Below are 22294 nucleotides of genomic sequence, written 5' to 3'. Positions count from 1 at the left end.
GAATTCTCAGGGCAAATGGAAACAAGACAATGTGATCATAACTTAACACTTTAATTAGCCATAGATAATCCACTATAATAGGTGAGGCATTGTTTTTACAATCTTTAATACCTTTTATCATATAAAATGGCTACCATACACAGAGCGGTACCTCAACATTCATAGATCGTCAGCCCCTCAGAATCGACAGATTTTTTCCCCGTAAAATTTTTAAATCTCCTCTATCAATATAATTTGCGCACCCCCAACTTCAAATTTTATTTTTGCACAGAAAAAGTGCGCAAATTACACAAGTTTTTACAGTAATTGTGAGGCAGACAGTTACATAATATTCCTGGGTTGGTATGAACATTTGAGTATCAAGAAATAATACTTACATCAAGAATGCTAATGATTCTCTCAATTATATAAGTAGTCAGCTTATGTAAGAAAATTGATATATATTTCATATGGAAATCTTTTTATTAATGTATATATAAATATTGAAATACTGTAGAAAGATTTTTGTGAAAGCTATATAAATAAAAACTTTGTAACCTGAAAAAATTGGGCAAAGATCTTAGCTATTGCAATGATTGAATCTTTAATCAATCAGGTTATAGAAAATGCCATGTATAATCCCAGTCTGCTTTTTGGAAGTATGACTGTTTCATGACATGGCTATATTTACATTATTTAAATTTACATTGCATGTAGCATGCATGTAGCTGTTAGTTGGAATTGGAATTAAATTGTGAAAGGAAGACATATGAAAAGTTACATAAATACATTGAAAATATTGAAAATGCAATATGCAATCAGTCTGTTTTCTAGAAGTAAAGTTTGTAAAGTCATTTGCTATTTTCTTTTGTGTCAATTAGGTTTTTAAATCAGTTTTCAAAACCAAAACTTGAAGGGTTAAAGATCACAGCTTGATTATTCATCTTTGTTCAATTGTGAGGCAGGCAGTTACATAATATTCCTGGGTTGGTATGAGTATTTGAGTATCAAGAAACAATACTTACATCAAGAATGCTAATGATTCTCTCAATTATATAAGTAGTCAACTTATGCAAGAAAATTGATATATATTTCATATGTATATATAAATATTGATATACTGTAGAAAGATTTTTGTTAAAGCTTGTGTAAATAAAAACTTCGTAACCTGAAAATATTGGGCAAAGATCTTAGCTATTGCAATGATTGAATCTTTAATCAATCAGGTCATAGAAAATGCCATGTATAATCCCAGTCTGCTTCTTGGAAGTATGACTGTTTCATGACATGGCTATAGTTACATCATTGAATTTCACCTTATTTGTAGCAATCAATTTTTATTCAAGTTAAAGATGCTCCACCGCTGACAGAGCATAAATGATGTTAATCATTTGAACAATAATTGGTGTTTAATCGTGTATAGATATGCCTAATTAACACAAAAAATAATATAAAATAATTTATTTCGCCTTTGGTGCATGCACAATCAGTACTTCATTCCATATAGGATAAAGTGTCACAGATTTTTTTCGAGATGCAATTAATTCTTTTTCATATTTTTAATTTGGAGCTCAAACTTTTCATTGGTGGTAATGGTGTAAAGTAAGTAACTTTTGTAACTGAAGAAAAATACAAAATCGTCTGCTCCTGTTTTTTATAGTGAAAAAATACCATTTGTCAGCGGTGGAGCATCTTCAAAATGAATCTCGATACTTGAGATCCAAAGAGTGCTACAGTATATATAAATGCGTTGAAAATGCTATTTACAATCCCATTGTGCCTTTTAAGACATATTTTACTTCGAGAGATCTCATTTACTGTTTGCCTTGCTTCTTTTATAATTTAATTTATTCCATTTTCAAAACAATAGTTTTAATAAAATCTTAATGACCTGAAAATATTGGGCAAGGATCATAGCTATTGCAATGATTGAGTCTTTAATCAGTCAGGTCATAGAAAATGCCATGTATAATCCCAGTCTGCTTTTTGGAAGTATGACTGTTTCATGATATGGCTACAAAGGAATCATAAGTCATATTTAATTTGTGTTTATTTGCTTAGAACTAGGACACTAAATAATTGTTGTATTCTTTTCTTCAGAAAAAACTGGAATCAAGAGAGTACTCCTGTCCATCAGAGTTCGCTGAGGATGTGCGGTTAATTTTCACAAACTGTTATCGTTACAATCCCCCAGATAGTGATGTAGTTATGATGGCAAAGAAGTTACAGGATGTTTTTGAAATGAAATATGCAAAAATGCCTGAACTTCCGGACCTACCAGAAACTGCAGGGAATGGGGGGTTAAAAAGTGATAGTGAAAGTTCATCTGCAGAGGAATCGCCTACAGATGATGATGATAGTGAGGAAGAGAGAGAGCAGAAGATCAAGGAATTGCAGGAAACCGTAAGTGAAAGGATTCACGGTGTACTGTGTGTGATTACAATCACAAGTGTGTACACAACTTTGATAGCTAATAGATATTTTATAGTGTGATGAGACAGAGTGGAACAGAATTGAATTTTGAAGTTATTGGACAATGGTCATAGTAAAATTTGTTGCAAAATTTTTGTTTTGGTATCATAAAAAATACATTTCCGAATTGAACAAGGTGTTAAAGTTGATTGAAATTTATTATTATTAGATTGCTTTAGATGTTGCAAAATTACATTTCTTATCCAGGTATAGTGTCTAATTGTCTATGGTACCAGTAATGCTAAAATATATGAAAACCACAGTGATAGAGCTGCCTGGATATCATTACCTGACAGTAAATCTGTGTTCTTTAAATTGTAACACCAGGTAAATTTAAACAGACTCTTTAAATGTTAATCAATAATCCTTTCACTTTCCTTTTTCAGATGAAGCATATACAGGAACAGTTGCAACAATTAACAGAGGAACATATGCAAAAATTAAAACAAAAGACTGAAAGACGTGAAAGAAAGGAAAAAAGACTTGTTAAAAAGAAATCGAAAGTTAAAGATGATGTGAAAGACAAAGTGACAGAACCTTTAAATGTGCCATCTCAGCCACAACTTGTGCAATTGCCGGCTGCAGACACCTCAAAGCCTGCAAAAACTGTGAAAACAAAGGCAAATAAACAGAAATCGCCTTCTGATTCTAAACGCAAACGAGCAGGTCGCTCACAAAATAGTTCCAAGAAAAATAAAAGTGCAACAGTGGCTGTATCTCAATTACAACCACCACCTCCAGCATTTGATAGTGATGATGAGGACAATGCAAAGCCAATGACTTATGATGAAAAAAGACAATTAAGCTTGGATATAAATAAGTTGCCTGGTGAGTTCATATGCAAGTTTTATTTTCTTATAGTGAATTAATTCAGCTTAATCTTAAGATGGTGATAAAAGCCATTCCCTTGTGTCAGGCAGAATTGTGTCTACTGGCTTATGATGGCAAGTATTCTTGTTAGGATAATGGTTATGATTTGTATATTTTTCACATTCACAGTTTTCTCGTCAATCTTGAATGCTTCGCTAGTAATGAATGAAATGACTAAAATTTAAATTTTGGGAAACCAACCATAAGTTCTGAATATTGCTGAAATTGGGATGTGCCTGTATTACGTGTAGTAAACTGTATAAATAATGATAGCTTTTCACGCTATTGGATCTGCACTCAAATGAAAATGGGAAGTCCATTATTGTTTGATGAAAATCAAAGAACCTGACAGAATGAAGTTTATGAACCAAAAGATATATTCACACCATGAAGTTGTGTCATAACTACATCAGACCAAAAAGGTATAACCAATAACTTCCCCACTCCTTTTCTGCCAAGAGACAAACTAAATCATTAAAGTTGCTGGTTTGATTTTTATATTCTATGTTTTATTTATGCTTATCAATTTGTTACTTTGCAGGAGATAAATTAGGAAGAGTAGTGTATATAATACAATCCAGAGAGCCGTCCTTACGAGATTCCAATCCAGATGAAATAGAAATAGACTTTGAAACTTTAAAACCTTCAACATTACGGGAATTAGAAGCATATGTGATGTCTTGTTTAAAAAAGAAAACAAGAAAAACTTACAGTAAGTATTGTTACAATGAAAGAGGAACTTGTAGAGTTCATAAATTACAAAAGGTTTTAAATCTATGTAAAGGTAGGGATTATTTCTTCCAACTGAATGCAAAAATTCTATGCAAATCTTTAATTAATTCAGATTATTAATGCAACGCTTGTAGAGTTTGTATTATTGCTATCTGGTTTACTGTAGATTTGTAGGACTTGCCCTACAATGACATCTAGTGGTGACCTCTTGAACCATTTCATTCATAAACTCCCATTCATAAATTCCCTATTCATTGAATAATAATCCTTTGGACCAATCAGTAGTCATGGGAAGACTGCCTTCTGATTGGTAGAATACACAGAGTGTGTATAGAATACACAGAGTGTTATATAATACACAGCACTATCTAGGTCAACTGTACCTTATAAACCAGTACTCCCTGACTGTTGTACCTGCTGGTGACTCCTCTGTCCAACTAACATAATCTCTGTTAATGATAATTCAAATTGGACTTACTATCTAAGGCTTATAGACCTGAGAGTACCTGCAACTGTACCTTATAAACCAGTACTCCCTGACTGTTGTACCTGCTGGTGACTCCTCTGTCCAACTAACATAATCTCTGTTAATGATAATTCAAATTGGACTTACTATCTAAGGCTTATAGACCTGAGAGTACCTGAGAGTTATAATGTAAACTAATCTGATGTTCCTGCTGTGTACCTTAAAATAATGTTTTTTAATGATTGTTAAAAACAGATCTTAGATAAAGGCAAGATAACTTATAAGACTGCCCTCATGTGTGCATGCATGGTGTTACCAAAAAAAGTGTATGTGCAACATAAGAAACAAGAGCATACGATAAAAACTTACTTTTAATGAAGACTTTGTTTACTTTTGTAATTTTGAAATCTTTTATTTCATGTAGGAACTTTAATTAAGAAAAATGTCATACAAAACATATGTATTTTCTGTGATCAGTTGAATGTTCTTAAAATAATTGATATCAAAGTCTTTCTAATATGGTTTATATATTTTAATTTTGGAAATTCATTTGATTTCATTCTATTTTTCTGTTTCTGCTGCGTTGTATTTGCAGTACTTTGAGTACTTTGATTGTCTGAGAAGCCACTGTGCAAATTTTTGATTAATTTATTGAAATTTAATCTTGATTAGCAAAAAAAGGTACTGGTAAATCACGAGAGGAAGCCCAAAGTGAAAAGAAGAAAGAGCTAGAAAAAAGGTTACAGGATGTACAGGGTCAACTTGGTGGATCACATAAAAAGACTGGTAGCAAAAAAGGTAAGATTTCATGAACTTCAGATTACAAATGAAATTAATTAACAAAGAACTATCAAAATTTGATTTTCTACAAAAAAGTTGCAATGAGTAGATCTGTCTTTGGCCAAAATGCTGGAAAAGGACTGGAGACATTTTTCGAGGCACTTAACATATTCATGACAAAAAATTAAGCTTGATATTTTGAATAGTGTTGATATTAAACATTATACTTTTTAAAGTTCCTAGTGATCAGAAATGAATTTACTACAAGATGATTATTACATGGTCCTGTATGTTAGATACACTAAAGAAAAGGTTTCATTAAGAAAATTTTATCTTTAAATAGATGATGGCAATGCAGCAGATGGTGGGCCCAATCGCTTGAGTGCCAGCAGCAGTAGTTCATCCGGCAGTGATTCAAGTACAGACAGTAGCTCATCCAGTTCTTCTGATTCCAGCGACTCTGAGTCAGGTTAGACCACCTATCCAGTCTTGGCTTGCTCTAGGGCAGTAAGGGGTTCATTAATGGCACTGCCTCATTACATTATGGGGCAGATTTGACCATTCTGCAGGAATCGTTTACCTGCCAAGATGGAATGGTTTAACATCCACCAGGGTTTTGGTTAAATGCCACTTGAGTCCTGTTCTTATATTTTGATTGCAAGACATTTGATTTTGATGCAGTCAAGCACCAAGTGGATCAGGAAATCCATTATTGTTAACAAGTACTATTGCATCTTTTGTTGAATTGGACAGTACAAGGTGTTTGTATTTGGTTTGGCTTAGAGTGCAGAATGTGTTAATTGTTGGGGCCAGTCACACAAAACATGCTGGTTTTTAATACCATAGGACATTGATCATCCCATTCATTTCATGAGCTATTGAACATAAGTCAATCATGTACAAAATGCAGGTTCAGAATGTACAATTTTTCATTTAAAAATCATGTTTATATGTTAGTATGCGTGTCATTGAATATGGTGCTTATCATTGTGTTCATGCGTAATTCCTGATTGTAACCTGTCAGAGGAGGATGTGAGGAAAAATTGTATGGCTGTTAGGATTATTTATTGTGTGATGTGATGTGACATATTTTTGTGTTTGTAGAATGAACACTTATCATAATTTGATATTAATTCGAGAGCAATCACAGTATTTACATATAAAAATCTTTTTAGAATAAAAGTTATTTCAGAACAGTTTATATTTAACGAACAAGGCTTTAGTATATATATAAAAATAATATATAGCAACTTGTTGACAAAGTGCTACCTGTGGAAATTTTTTTTATTTATTTAAAATTATATAACTGTAATGTGAGAATATGGGCCCATTTTTTCATACACAAGCAAAGTGTTAAGACATCTTTCATTTGTACTCATTTATTGTTATACATCATCTGTAATGATCTTGGGAGAATTTTATTCCCTTCCACATATGAATCTCGTTCAGCCTGCAAGACTTGTAGTTGCTCTCATTTATAATGTTCTTCAGCAGTTTTTGTTTTGGTGATATGTTATAGAACATGCATATCAAAATTCATTTGTCCAAATGAGCTTCATACACTGTAATTTCTCATAACTGAAATAAATCCTCTTATGGTAGGATTGAATTACGGGGGAAAAATCCAGTTAAATAAGCAAAGTGGTGTTAACTTCAGGAAGTCTTGCATGACAGGAACAAGATGCATAAATGATGGGAAGAAGCATAAGTGAGCTGGCCTCATCTTGAGCAATCAACACATCTTTGCACTCCATGGCTAGAATCATGCTATTAGCATTCCTTTCTGTTGTATTACATTATTCATAGATCTTTCTCTCGAAAACAGAATTATTTTGAAAACATGATGCATGAAAGATTTTTAAATGGTTTTGTTCAAAGGTCTCTACCAATAGTATTGATCATTGATAAATATTTTGTGGCCCTTTAGTAGTTTTACTGTGTTTGTGATGTGCTCATTTTAATATTTTCTACAAAAGTTGTACATAGATTGGTGATAATGTCACCTAGGTATACACAGGTTCTTTTTGTAATTTTTTTAAGCCATGTAGTCCTGCGTCTCATCAATGTACATAGTAATTTGCATATCTCATCTTGTCTTTAGTACATATTGACTCATGTGAAATAAATAAACATTTAAATAATTTTTTTATTACTTTTTTGTCCTTCTTCATTAGCAGCTTGTTTTGTGGCTGTGCCTCAATAAGAAAACATTCTGCACTCTCCATAGATGATAGTTAATCGGGAATGGGGTATTATTTTCATTTGTGGCAATGTACATAAGGTGTGTGATAAAACACACCAAAGACATATTGTCCAAGTGAAGCAATGTGAATTTTCACAGAAGGACATTGCATATCCTTTGTCTATTGATAATTGTGTATTACAAATGTTAAACTTTGCATGCATACGAAATTGCGATTTTGAATATTTGTAGTTTTTACAGGAACTTTTCTATTTGTAGCTATTTGTTGAAATTTCACAAATTAATGCATGCTGAAAAAAATATTTGTTATATTTTCTTATGTTATAGATATTGTGAGATTTGACTTTAAGAGTCTGATCATTGTGTTGAATGACAAGATAAAGAGTCTGGTCATTCAATATCTGATCATTTTATTGAATGACATATTGTTAAAAAAATATTTGACCAAATGACAAAAGGGCATGCAATGTTCAACTGAAAATTTACTGCCTTTGAATGAAGTTGTCATCTGTACATCAGTTACTCTAATACTGCTGCAGCATTTTTAACATATACAAAAAAAAAAGAATAACATAACACCTCAGCATGTCTTCGAAAATAAGAAAGCTGCTTTACTTAAAAATCAGAAAAGAAAACAAAGTTATATGGGTAACATAATCTAGGAACATATTATGAATATGATCAGTGTAGTACATGAAATCCTACAGAAGTAATACCTTGCAACTAAATGATAATGAATGGAGGGTTGTTTACATAGCAGCATTGGCGAGCATTCATAGAACATTTACATCAAACAAGAAGACTTCATATTAGATTACACATTTGCTTCTGAGAAAGAGAGTAGTTCAGATCAAAGCAACTTCAAGTCGAAACATAACATAGTTCTGGAGAGAACAATAGTTTGAGCCAGGAGGAACATTCCTGTGCAAAATCACTAAGGAAAGCAGAAAAAGGCTACTTTTTGTTAAGCCAGACATTATTTACCACTTGGTTTGGCTTGCAGGATTAAAAACACTATTTGCACGTGTTAGAAAGGTAAAGAGGCTGCTCATGAACATCCACAATGGCTTGGTGCCTATTGCAGAGTAAACTGAGCACATGCAAATATTCTGATGGCAACCCAAACTAATCAAAATAATCAGGTATAGATGTCTCGATTTATACAGAAGCAGCAATCAATTTACTAATATTTTCATTGGTCCTCAAATTTACCTCAAAAATATTAAATTTACCCATTTCCTGAAATTGTAAATGTGATTTACATGTAGATTTTATCACTGCAGAAGTTTTAATTTTCCTTCTTTCCATCTTGTTCCGTTTCATTAAAAACTAAGGTGCAGTAAAACCTTGTTAACCTTGAAGTTGGTTGGACAAGTGGACAACTGTCTTTTAGGTGAAAAGAGAAGTGGTCATAATAAGAAAAACAAAGCACTTCAAATGCAAATGAGTCTTCAAGTTTAAAGCATCCTTGTTGCCGAGGGATTACTACTACTGTGGTTATATCCACCCCAGGAATATTTTGTACCAAACTGAAGTTGTTGTGACACTAGACAAGACATGTATATCAAAAGAATCAAATTGGATACACTTTAGTTGACTGTATAACTTTGAAGTTTGGCACGGCTGTTTCCGTAATATTCCAAAAAAAAAAGATTACATGCCTGTGATTGGTCATCCTCGATACTCGATCACTTGCAATCTCTACACCTCTTGACTATCCCATGGTGAAATTGAAGGCAGCTCAGCCGAAAACATTTGACCAATCACAGGCTAGCAAAGATTTCCTTTGAAGACTAAAGAGAGAGAGCGACGCCAAACATCAAAGCCACACGATCAACCACATTGTACTGTTATACGGCTCTTTTGATGTACATCAAATGACTAAATTACCTGTTCTATTCTGTTGCCTCCAGTTTGTCCAGGGGTGTAGAGATCGTAAGTGATCGGAACTCCTGGAATATGGAGGATGGTTATTGGTCAGTTTTTCTCCTTAACTGCCTTCAGGTTTGCCATGAAATATATCAGTATTGGATATAAAAACAGTGATAGTAACCCTTGGAGCATCAAGGATAAGTTCAAAGATATTCAACTGTACATGTATTTACGAGTATTAAAAGAAAAAGTGGTACATGTGGATTATTCAGAAAAAAGGGATTATTACATTGTGTTCCGGCATACCATGGAACCATGATTGACAAATGCATAGTTTAGTTTTGGAAAGAACATTTGCAAAAATTATCCAATTTTGAGAAAAATGGGAAGCCAAATACATATATGCAAAGTAAACAAACATTATCATTGTAAAGGTAATCGATTGACATCAATAGAAGGTAACACGAGTGTTAACAGCCGGAGAAAGGGTACATCGTATCAAGTTAAATCACAAAAAGTTATGCTTATAGTATAGAAGAGGTGTTCCTTTTGCTACAGTATTTCAATTCTACTTATTTAGGTTAAGTCAAATAATTTCCACATATATAATTGGAAATTTAACAAAGGCCATAAAACATAACAGCAGGAAAGTAAATGTAAGTAATTTCCAAATACACCATTGGTAATGAACAAAAGAACATAAAAATACACCAGCAAGACTTTTTCCGTCTTTGCATATTACAGAGTTAGCTCCCTTGCGGATAGGTGTCCATTGTGACATCATTATTTTGTTAGTGCAGTTTATGTTGTGTTCTCCAAAAAGTACGACGTTACGTTTGCAAGCACATATCGTCACAGTTGATATCTAACTGCAAGGACAGATAACTCTATAATATGCAAATATAGATTATCAAACTACACATTAGCCAACCTACAATGATATAACCTGTTGACAGGGTTCAATTCAGTAGTAACATCACAAAAATGTAATTAACAATCAAGTGGACTAGCTGGCATACCCGAAAGCGGCTGATGCCAAAGGGAACCAACCCATGCCTTTATTACCAAGAAGCAAACCCCTTTCAATATTTTAGGATCACCAACCAAGAAGACAAAAGGCCATTTAAAAAGAGGTGGAACTCCAAAGCAGGGCAGAGGGAAATTCAGTAAGCGGCAGGTATGTACATGGCAACATAATTAAATATACCAATCAACAAATTGGGTAATTTGTAGTCTTGAAACTTGCTATCTTCCTTATTAGCCCACTATCAAATGGTGGGCTATTCAAATCGCTTTTCTTCTGGGCTGTCTGTTGACAATTCTTGTTATTGCTTTTTGTCAGAAAATACTGAAGGGATCATTCTCAAATTTCATATCTAGGTTCTCCAAGGGTCTTAGTTTTGCATATTGTGTTTTGGGACCAATCAGTCAACAAGATGGCCACCAGGCCGCTGTCTTGGGTTTTGATAGTTAATGTTATCACTATTTCTCAGAAAGTACTGAAAGGATGATTCTCAAATTTCATATGTAGGTTTTCCTAGGGCCCTCGGTGTGCATATTGTGTTTTGGGACGGATTGGTCCACAAGATGACTGGCCGGCCGCCATCTTGGATTTTGGTAGTTGAAGTTTGAAAAATAGAGAAAAGATCAATCTATCAATTGTCGGACATAGATACATCTTTGGTGGGCGCCAAGATCCATCTGGGATCTCTTGTTTTTAACAATCATTATATATTAGTTACTGGTAATGTACTCTCAAATTTACATTCTGGTTTACTTTATATAATGTCAATAATTTGGCAAATACTTCAATTTTTGGTTTGCTAGTTAAAAAGGCAACAAGCAAATGTATAAATAGGGTAGTGAGGATTATTTTCACTGGATCTCATTTAAATTGCCTCCATCTAAAAGTTGGAACCGTCTGCCTGGATATTGAGGATGAATTGATGTATTTTGTTGAAATTTTATACCAAGTTACCATGTGTGGTAACACAAGCCAATTCTGAAGGTAAATTACAAAGGTTGCTTATTTGTTAGCGATTGGAATGAATTTTAAGTTGTAAGCAGTCTTACCTTATTTGACCCAGGGTATTTAAAAAAAAAAATGAAAATGTGTTAATAACACGAAATCTATACAGTTTTGTGTAGTTTTGGTCTTTATGTATGCCTGGGCAATAGAAACAGAGGCCTCAACATTGCCGCTTATTGGATCAAATACAGTATTTCTTACTTTGGTAAAAGACGTACAAGTCCTGTGAATTGCAGGAGAGAAAATGTCGGATTTTATATGGATATGTTCCTGGACAATGTTTAGGTACCACCAAATGCATCTGGACCTATGTCTCCACCAGTGAAGATTACAATCGGGGCTGGGATGATGTCGCCCAAACAACCACAGCAACTGCAGTCTCCTCCTCCACTTGTACAGACACGTCCTTCGCTGCCTCCTTCAGCTCCAACAGGACAACAACCTCTTCCCTCAAATGATCACTTCTCGCTTCCGTCAGACCCTGGGTATGGTCAGATACCGCCCAAAATGGGAGCTAAGCCTGACCCTCTCCAGCTACCAGCATACCCCCCATCTACACAGCATCAGATAGCTCATCAACAACACCCACCTCATGTACAGCCCACAGTGGGACAACCCATGTCGGTCATACAACAAAAACCAGCTTCCCCTGGCAGAGGTAGGTTTACATAGCAAAATCCTTGTTTACTCAAGTATATGCCACCCTCTTTATAATGTCTATGGTAATAACATTGAAGTTGTAAATTTGTGCTTGGACAAGATAATGTGTAAAATATCCAATATTGTTATTTGGCTCAGACTTGTAGAAAATCCTGGAAATACTCAAAAAGTAACAGAAATTGGGTTATTGCCGAAATATATTAAGGATCTTACTTGTATGTTCATTGTATATGAGATTTTATAAAACGGGTATAAGAAGTTTATATTTTTTCGAGCTGTGGCGGGGGAAAAAACAAACAAAAATTAAACAAGTTTCATAAAATCTCGTATGAAATTAACACAAATTTAAGATACTTTTTATCACATAACAACATATACCTACATAACAGACTGTTATTTATTAAGTTTTAGTCGTCATGTTTCGTCCGTCGTCATCCGCCGTGTGTTAACTTTTCACATTTTGAACTTCTTCTCAAGGTCTACCGGTGCGATTTGGCTGAAACTTGCCTGAAATGATCCTGACATGGTCCCGACAAAGTGTTGTTATTTTTCGGGTCGATCTGAAATCCAAGATGGCCGCCATCTTGACAACACATTTTTAACTTCTTCTCAAGTTCTACCTGTGCGATTTGGCTGAAACTTGCATGAAATAATCCTGATATGGTCCCGACAAAGTGTTGTTATTTTTCGGGTCAATCCAAAATCAAAGATGGCCGCCACAGCTGCCATTTTGAAAACACATTTTGAACTTCTACTGATGCGATTTAGCTGAAACTTGCATGAAATGATCCTGACAAGGTCTGAACAAAGTGTTGTTATTTTTCGGGTTGATCGGAAATCCAAGATGCCCGCCACAGCCACCATCTTGAAAATACATTTTGAACTTCTTCTCAAGTTCTACCGGTGCGATTTCGCTGAAACTTGCACGAGATGATCCTGACATGGTCCCGACAAAGTGTTGTTACATCTCTGGTTGATCCCAAATCGAACATGGCTACCATGACACTATATCTAATTAATTTCCTATATGATTATTGCCAAGGAAGTCAGATGACCGTTAAGGCCCTTGGGCCTCTTGTTGAATAACAAAGAATTTCGCGTCCAAATGTATTCCATAAATCTAGCAGAGACCGCCATTTGTCCAGCTAACCTCGTAATTGCTGACGTCATGTCATTTTTCCTAACGTCATTTTGTTGTTTCTGTTTGACGTCACAATCAATTTCCAGCCAATGAGAATAGCTCCAGGTCATATTACACTAGTGACATACACTAAATCATTACACAGACAAAATTACTGGATATCAGGCAGATTATGTGATAAACGTGAAATATTTGATTGCTTTCTCCTACTATACCTATCAGTATTAATTCTGAATTGATTTCATTTACAGGACCCCCGCCGTCTAGACCAGTGACTCACTCGCTCCCACAACAGCCTAGTCGACCTAGTGCCATGGCCACAGCAAAGCCACAGTCAAGACCACCAGCCACTAAACCAGTTTGTAAGTATTCATTGGAACATGTAAGCTGTTCTTGTTGGTGTATTCCATAAACTATCACAAAGGAGATTTCCATTCCTTTGTCATTATTAGCTCACCTGGTCCGAAGGACCGAGGTAAACTTATGGGATACCGCAGCGTCCGGCGTCCGTAGTCGGTCGTCCGGCGTCCGTCAACAATCGACTTCTTCTCCATAATCGCTGGTCGGATTTCAACAAAATTTGACTGGTAGCATCCTTATGGGCTACTAACTGAAAATTGTACTAATGAAGGGGCTGATCCCCCGGGGGCCTGAAGGGCGGGGCCAAAAGGGGTCAATTTGGCTATTTCCATAAAAATGACTTCTCTGAAACTAAGCTAGAGATAGCACTCATAATGCAATGGTAGTATCGTTATAGGGTGGGGATTCAAAATTGTACAAATGATGGGGCTGACCCCCCGGGGGCCTGAGGGGCGGGGTCAAATGGGGTCAATTTGGCTATTTCCATATAAACGACTTCTTCTCTGAAACTAAGCATGGGATAGCACCCATAATGCAATGGTAGCATCCTTATAGGATGGGGATTCAAAATTGTACAAATGATGGGGCTGACCCCCCGGGGGCCTGAGGGGCGTGGTCAAATGGGGTCAATTTGGCTATTTCCATAAAAATGACTTCTTCTCTGAAACTAAGCAAGAGATAGCACTCATAATGCAATGGTAGCATCCTATAGGGTGGGGATTCAAAATTGTGCAAATGATAGGGCTGAGGGCTGAGGGGCGGGGTCAAAAGGGCAATTGGCTCAATTTTCTGACTATTATACAATACAATGACTTCTTCTCTGTAACTAAGCATGGTATAGCACCCATAATGCAATGGTAGCATCCTTATAGGGTGGGATTCAAAATTGTGCAAATGATAGGGCTGACCCCTGGGAGCCTGAGGGGGGGGTCAAAAGTGGTCATTTCCATATAAATGACTTTTTCTCTGCAACTTAACATGGGATTACGCTATAATGCAATGGTTACATCCTTATAGGGTTTGATTCAAAATTTTGCAAATGATTGGGCTGACCCCCCGGGGGCCTGAAGGGTGGGGTCAGAAGGGGTTAATTTAGCTATTTCCATATAAACGACTTCTTCTCTGCAACTAAGAATGGAAGAGCACTTATAATGCAATGGTAGCATCCTTATAGGGTTGGGATTTGAAATTGTACAAATGATAGGGCTGACCCCCGGGGCCTTAGACGGCAATAGATGCGAGGTCAAAAAGGTCAATTAGGCTACTACTTTCATATAAATTATTTTGTCTCTGAACCTATGTATTGGATAGCATATTTGTATGGTATCAATAGCATCATTGTATGGTTGTGATTCAAAATTAAACTTTGGGAGTCAATTTTGCTTATTTTTCTAATTGTCAGAGTCTTGTGATAATTACTAACAGAAAAACCAGGTGAGCGATACAGGCCCTCTGGGCCTCTTGTGTTATTACAGCTATTGGCAAATTAGAAAAGAAAAACTAACTTGTTTCAACATTAAATTAGATACACTACTTATACTTTATATGTTGGATGATTAAAAAAAATTGAGGTTAGCCACTAAGTTAAAGTTCAAAATTCATTATTGGAAAAACAAAGCTCTGTTGATATTGAAATACCCATATAGTCTATTTGTAGTTTATTTGTAATTGAATATAACCTAGCCTTCAGTTAGCGTACACATTCATTAAAAGATATTGTATTATGATTTCAGCATTAGCAAATCATGAAACAGCATCATTTAGGCCATCACCCATACAATCACCCCCCATCATTGTGAGTTCCCCTGTGAAGACCTACCCAGACCCCAAACCATTATCTCCCCCAATGTTGATGGAGCGATCACAACCTCGAGGACCAGAGCCAATGGCTCGCTTCTTCCTGAGTGATGAAGATTCGAGCAACAGTCCCAAACATAGTCCACCAAAGAACGCTCCCCCTGCGCCTCCAGGAGCAACTATTTGTAAGTGTTGTGTAATACAAATGTACCACAAATCAAAAGGAAAATATTCCAATATTGAGCAAATGAATTCTGATACACAACCAATTATATTGAGCAAACGCAAAATTATTTTGTTAGTCATAACCTGAGGGAGAGAGAATTGTTGAAATGTAATGCAAATGACAAGAATGATTATGAAAACTTTGTTATCATGAAAGCTTGGTATTCCAATGTCTGCACTTACAGGTAGATTCTCAATTCAAATGATAATGCCATGCAACTTATACTTGGTTATGATGCATGGACATGTGTCCTTAGTAATCGTATTCAATAGATGTTTAAATATTTCAGCTGCAAGTGGTGTTGGTATATCATTTGGAGTGGGCAGCAATAATACAATGCCAGGCGGAGGTGATCCTGGTCGTAAGCAAGATAAAAACATGCTTTCTCAGGTTAAAAAGGTGAGAAAAATGAGTGTAAAAAGTGTGATTTCGCTGTTAAATAGGATGGTCCTGTTAATGCCATTTTTCAGCAATATTAAATGTCTGTTTGCCTTGTATACAGAAATGTTGATGATTTAAACAATTACTATAGAAAATGTGTACAGAAATGATTCAAGGCCAAATTCATTGATATATATCATTGTTTTCATTTTCTAAAAAAGGTGACTTTAGCATGTCAGACATGCCTTTATAGTACTGTAGTCAACATTATAGAATAAGCTATCCTTAAAAATTTAGCAAATTACTTACCAAAATACTACAGTACAGTATATAAAATGATTTTTGTAAACACATGCACAAGTTATTCTCTTTGAATAACATGTGTCTAATTAATCATTACAGGACCAGTTAAAACTCAAGAATGCTGGGTCTTGGACCAGTCTGGCAAACATGAATGCTGCGCCATCTTCATCTAAAAAGCATACTTCACAGAGCTTTGAGATATTCAAAAAACAAGCCAAAGAGAAGGAGGAGAGGGTATGGAATGATTTTCAGATGCTATTGTTTTAAAAAATTGTAGTTTCTATGCCGATTGAATTTGCAAGAAATCAAAAGATTTCTTGGAATATGTTTTTGAATTACTTTTCTGTAAACACTCTTACTCCACCGCTGACAAATGGTAATTTTTCTCTTTCAAAAACAGGACCAGACATTTTAGTATTTTTCTTCAATTACAAAAGTTACTTACTTTACATCATTACCACCATTGAAAAGTCTGAGCTGCTTAGTTTACGTCAAGATAAAAATATTAAAGATAATAAATTTCATCCCGGAAAAATTCTGTGGCACTATGTCCTATATGGAATGCAGTACTGATTGCACATGCACCGAAAACAAAAGCAATTATTTTATATTATTTTTTGAGTTTATTAGACGTGCATATATATACATGATTTAACACAAATTATTGTTCAAATGATGGGTACCATTTATGCTCTATCGGCGGTGGAGCATCTTTAAAATCTATTCATGTTTAATAATTGTATGTATTGTATGTTGACAGGAGCGTGCATTTAAGGAGCAAGCAGAACAAATAAAGATTCAAAAAATTAATGCTGAAAAGGAACGCAATCGACAGGAACAAGAAAAAATTAGGTGAGTTTTACCATTAATATTCAAATATAAAGTTATAATTCATCAATATGTTGGATGGCAAATCCTTATTCATTAATATTGAATGAATTAACTTCCTAAAGAGAAATAGTGGGGTTTTATGACCAAAGTCATTGCCATTATCTCAGATTTGAAAACAAGTTTTGGTGAGATTGAAAACAATTTTGAGTGCGAGTATTATTTTCCATGTTGGGTGAAGAGTCTGTGGACATCTGCTATTCGCAAATTCCAATTGCGCAATCAATATCAGAAGTCGGTGTCTCATACGGTTTAATAGATTTCGCCGTGATTTAGTGACACCAACCTTTCAAAAAGATATATTAAGATATACATGTCAACGATAATCTACTTAAATTAACAACTGTGACATTACACAGTGCTATACGCATTTGTTTTGTGTAAACTTCAAGCGGCGTATCATACAAACTCTTTCATCAGTCACGATATTATAAGCATCTGATCAACTTTGAAAACTTCCGGAACAATACAATGCAAATCAGGTTTATATGGTCAATAAAAGAAAGTGACGAAACGGACAACTTTAAGTACCGGCCTCATTTTTAATTTATTTCACATCATCCTAGGTCCTAGGTGTACGTTGCACTGTCGCTTACTAAACCCTGTGACCACAGACCACATTTGCTGAAGTTCTATAGATATTTATAAAATTACACAGCCTTGCGTAAGAGGAACAGAAAACAAAAACATTCTGAAATATCAGTCTGAGCGCTATATCTAATGTACCCCAGAAAGGCGTTCAAGCATGACACAGAAGTCACCACGTGCACAGAGACTGAACAGTGTTCTAGCGGATGACTATTTTGAACAGCGAAACAAGACTATAGTATCATTATCAATATGATAATAAACACACTTCTATGTAAAAAAAGAACACACTTAACAAAGTTCTAAGTAATTTCACATTTAAAGTTCTGATGAAGTAAACGAAAGTATTTATTACAAAACACCAAGGGCGTAAACCATCTCCTTGCAATAGTCCCAAGGATAATGAGCGAAAGTGCTACGTACACCTGTTCCCAGAGGATGATTTCTTACTGGAAATTAAGGTAAGGAAGTAGTTAGCGAGCACTTTATGTCTAACAGACATATTTTTAGTTTTTTTAATGTTATCAGGGAAAGAGAGGAGGAAGATGCTTTAGCACATGCACGACGAGCTCAAGCTTTACATGATGAGGTACTTAAACAAAAGGAAGCAGAACGCAACGCAGCAAAGCAAAGAGAGCGTATGAAGGAACAGGAACGACGAAGACGAGAGGCTGTAAGTTGTATAGAAAGTTTTACAAATTCTGTGGAAAAAAATATCTAACAAACAAGTTATATAAGACTACAAATTTTTTAAGTGGCTTATAATTTTGGTATACCAGTTAACATGAAACCAGATATAGTACATATTATACAACAACAAAAATTTGAAGTTTAAAGTCAAAATTTAAACTAATTGGCTACATTTTGGTGGACAAAAAGTTTTCATATGATAATTAGAGTGGGGAAGGGGCTATATTACCACATGCACAACAGTATCATTATGTTCTCACTCAGTTACCATATATGGAAATTTGGAATTAAGGTTATGGGAGATGTATGTATTTGCCATAATATAGAGCCATCTCTTACCAAGATTTGATTTGGTTGATTTTCTTTAATTCCAATTATTTCTTAATTGTAGATGGCCCATCGGATAGATATGAATGCACAAAGTGAATTGATGGCTTCATTCGAGGAAATGCTGTGATGATGAGTGCGATGGGTTGACAATTGACAATGATGAGAGCTGCTGAAATCATTGTGTTTCAGTCTTGATTCAGGCTTTAAAATGAAGACAGTCATTTACAGTCAAATCAGTGGCTTCTATGGTGCAGTTGGTGCAGAAAGTGTTCAAATGTTTTTTGACAGGCTCTTAAACTGCCCCCTGACAGTCAGCTGTGACGTTGGTCACTGTGAACATGAATACGATGGATCTGATACAAAGTATTGATAGTGACAACAAAGCACTGTCCATTGTGACAATATCCGAACGCCTGTGTATGAAATTGTATTTTCTTTGTGAAACAAGACTGAATCTGTAAAACGTGGTCTGCAAACAACATTCGCCTGTCTGATTTGGACAGACAAAACATTGTTATAATGCAGAATGGACATATATGGTTTTATGATCTTTTAACTGAAAACAGCCTGTAAATCTAATGCTGTATATATATATGAGTGGAAAGTTTGGTGAAGATGACATAGTGATGTGGTTGACAATAGATAGATAGATATCAAGAATGGTGCTTTATAACCTGGTTCAGTCTTCTTGTGGTTACACATGTTGTCTGTAATAGTAGATTCTTTATACTATTGTAACTCTGAGACTTGTGTGTCGTAAACTTTGTGTGTCATTTATTGTATATTTTCATTGGGAAGCTAAAAGCGACACACGTTCCCACAGTAGAAAACATGATTGTCTTTTGTATGAAATACATTAGAAGGCATTATGCTATTGGGAAGCTGTCACATGTACCTTATAAATTCTATGTAATCTCTGGGAAGAGCATATTGCTGTTATATCATTAATCAAGCAACAATTTACGCATATTGTGTTCCCTAAACAAAAGAAATAAAAAAAAATGAATGTTGTGCATTCTTTAATACACTAGTCCTGGGCTGTTTGATCTGGTCACTAACATTCCACTGAACAAATATCTGGAAGTAAATGCCTGGGTTAAGGTTTGTTATTAAAAAACCCATTCCCCAGATATCATTATTCAGGGAGATATACAGATTTGTATGGAATGTAAAAGTGTTCAAATTAACAAGTGCAGACTAAATTGTAGGTTTACAAAATTCATATCTGTGTAAGTTTTCAGTGTTGTCATCTGATTTTATATGTGTATGATTATATGTGTTTGAATTAAATGGATGACTGGGTCATTGAGTTAAATGCGGGAACAGGAATTTCCTCTGGTTTAGGAAATTAATATAAATTTTTATATATGGGCAGATTTATTGATTAGGTTGTTGATTTTAGATCATTTCAAGTTTTGACAATTTTGTATGTTTGAATTCAAGTCTCCAGCAAGAGATGTTTTATGTACAGATTAAAAAGAAAATTAATATATGAAATCTCGACCTCTGAGAATTATTGTACTTATTTGTTGTAGTTCCTGTTATTCATTCTTAATTTAAAACCAAAACCTGTTTTTAGAAATATTGATGGCACACATTATTAATTCATATAGTTAAGATTTCTTTTCACCTCGAAAATAAGTTGGAAGTCTTGAAAGAAGTTCAGTTATTTGTTTGGTGTTTATCTTAAATGTTGTTACAATTTCAGTGATTTGAAACACAGCTTTCCAAAATGAATAATTTAAGGAAAAGATGATTCATTCTCTGGATAATCGCCCACACGTATCAGTTGATTTAGATACACAAAGTCACCAAGTTGATAGTTCATCACTCCCTTAAACTTCAGAAATTATGAAACGTATTAAAATCTCTGCAAATTTTCAGTTAAACTCTCCATACATTCATACAAGCTGTCATAAAGTGGTTAGATTCGCAGGACTATACTGCTATACACTAGTTTGTTTATTAAATGCTGAAGGAATGGAAGAGAAGGTCATTGTCTCATTATGTCATTAAAATTATTAAATATTTGAAATTTTGCTATTTTCTTAGAATTAAAGCAAGATTTTCATGTTATGTTTAATTTAGCAATTGAATCATTTGATATGAGAGTTGTGGTTGAACAGGTATGACAGTGGTGATGTAAATAGCATCTTCATGTTATCATCATATCCATAGCACTAGGTGTAAATGAATCGAAAAGGTGCAGTACATGTACATTTTGTTTGTAATTTATTCCAATATTGTTTTGATAGCAGCCTATTGTAAATACCCATGTTCTCCATCATCACCAATGGTCACATCAAACTTGTTCCATTTGGAGTCCCAAGTGTATTCTAAGTGGGAGTTCACACAGAATGAATCCTTTTCATTGTCATTTGATGAGCATAATATTCTAAATGTAAGGTTGCATATTGAGTGATTCTGTCTAGGATATATTTAAGTGATACAATAAATTTTATTTCACCTGTAGTTAAAATCGCCCTTAACATCAGAACCCATGTGCAATGATAATATCTTATAAAAGGTTCCAATTAAATTTTCTTTGTAAACACCAAAATAGCCATTCTTATTCTTAAAGATTTATTTACTGGAACATTAACAATGTAATGGTTGGTCAGGAAGACTTTGCTGCAGCCGTCTGTAAATAAGTACATATGTAATTTGCATACCAAAGATCTTGTCGACCTGAATTGTGATTTAGAATCCTAACTTTACTTTCAAATTTCCTTAGGGTAATTGTCCTATTTCATTTTTTTACAGTTCTAGTAATATAATGCTAAACTAAAATTGTAAATGGTTTCTTTGTTTTAACTGGCTGGTCCAGCCTCTAGAAGCATCTTGGATAACATGGATCACTAGTACGGTACCAGCTGTTGACACTATCACTAATACACTACTGGTATGTTGTTACAGAAGCTTGCAGAGTTTACCAGTCCCCTACAACTTTCCATATAGAACCATCTTCAGTCGCAGGATTATTTCAACTTCATATTTGAGTGTTCTGTTTAGGCAGAATTTGTAAAAATGACAGTTTTGTGTATCATATGCTGTTTATTGTTTTGCTGCAGCTTGTAATCTCAAATCGTTGATCACTTTAATCAATTATCATGTCAATATTACATGAAAAAATAAAGTACTTCAAGACCTATTTTTGTATTTCTTTGTATAATTGAAGGGAACATTGGTTATGGAAGATGAATTATCACTTTTATGGATCTATCGCAACTGTACATGAAACTCATTACTCAAAAAAAATAAGATTGGTTTAATTTATATATTTTGTCCAATTAATCGCCACGGTCATGTAAGGACGGCCTCCAATGTATGCGTTGTGTAGCGTGTAAGAATTGTGAGGTGGATGTTTTGGGAGACTGCAGTATATTTGTGTTGTGTCCTCTTGTATAGTGGAACTGTTGCCTTTTTATAGTGCTATATCATTGAAGCATGCTGCCAAAGACACCAAGCAACACTTCACCAAGTCACATTATACGGACAATGGGCGAACCAGTCGTCCCACTCACTTC

General features: G+C 34.8%; 1 protein-coding gene across 1 annotated transcript in view; it reads left to right on the top strand.

Annotated features, from left to right (window-relative positions):
• The window catches only part of LOC138320847 (bromodomain-containing protein 3-like), a 34309-nt gene extending 12391 nt beyond the window's left edge, over window positions 1-21918 (top strand). The window contains exons 11-24 of the mRNA XM_069264105.1: window positions 2080-2382; window positions 2838-3279; window positions 3863-4033; window positions 5192-5317; window positions 5643-5768; window positions 10469-10551; window positions 11689-12061; window positions 13456-13566; window positions 15298-15546; window positions 15877-15986; window positions 16371-16505; window positions 17032-17123; window positions 18276-18420; window positions 18829-21918. Coding sequence (XP_069120206.1) covers window positions 2080-2382; window positions 2838-3279; window positions 3863-4033; window positions 5192-5317; window positions 5643-5768; window positions 10469-10551; window positions 11689-12061; window positions 13456-13566; window positions 15298-15546; window positions 15877-15986; window positions 16371-16505; window positions 17032-17123; window positions 18276-18420; window positions 18829-18894 — 2532 coding nt within the window. The 3' untranslated portion in view covers window positions 18895-21918. The remainder of the gene's footprint in view (window positions 1-2079; window positions 2383-2837; window positions 3280-3862; window positions 4034-5191; window positions 5318-5642; window positions 5769-10468; window positions 10552-11688; window positions 12062-13455; window positions 13567-15297; window positions 15547-15876; window positions 15987-16370; window positions 16506-17031; window positions 17124-18275; window positions 18421-18828) is intronic.
• Window positions 21919-22294: the final 376 nt, after the last annotated feature.

The sequence above is a fragment of the Argopecten irradians genome, chromosome 4 (genome assembly GCF_041381155.1).
Source record: "Argopecten irradians isolate NY chromosome 4, Ai_NY, whole genome shotgun sequence".
Classification (NCBI taxonomy): Eukaryota; Metazoa; Mollusca; class Bivalvia; order Pectinida; family Pectinidae; genus Argopecten; species Argopecten irradians.
Note: the sequence above shows the minus strand (reverse complement) of the source record. Positions and strands in the feature narration are given on the sequence as shown.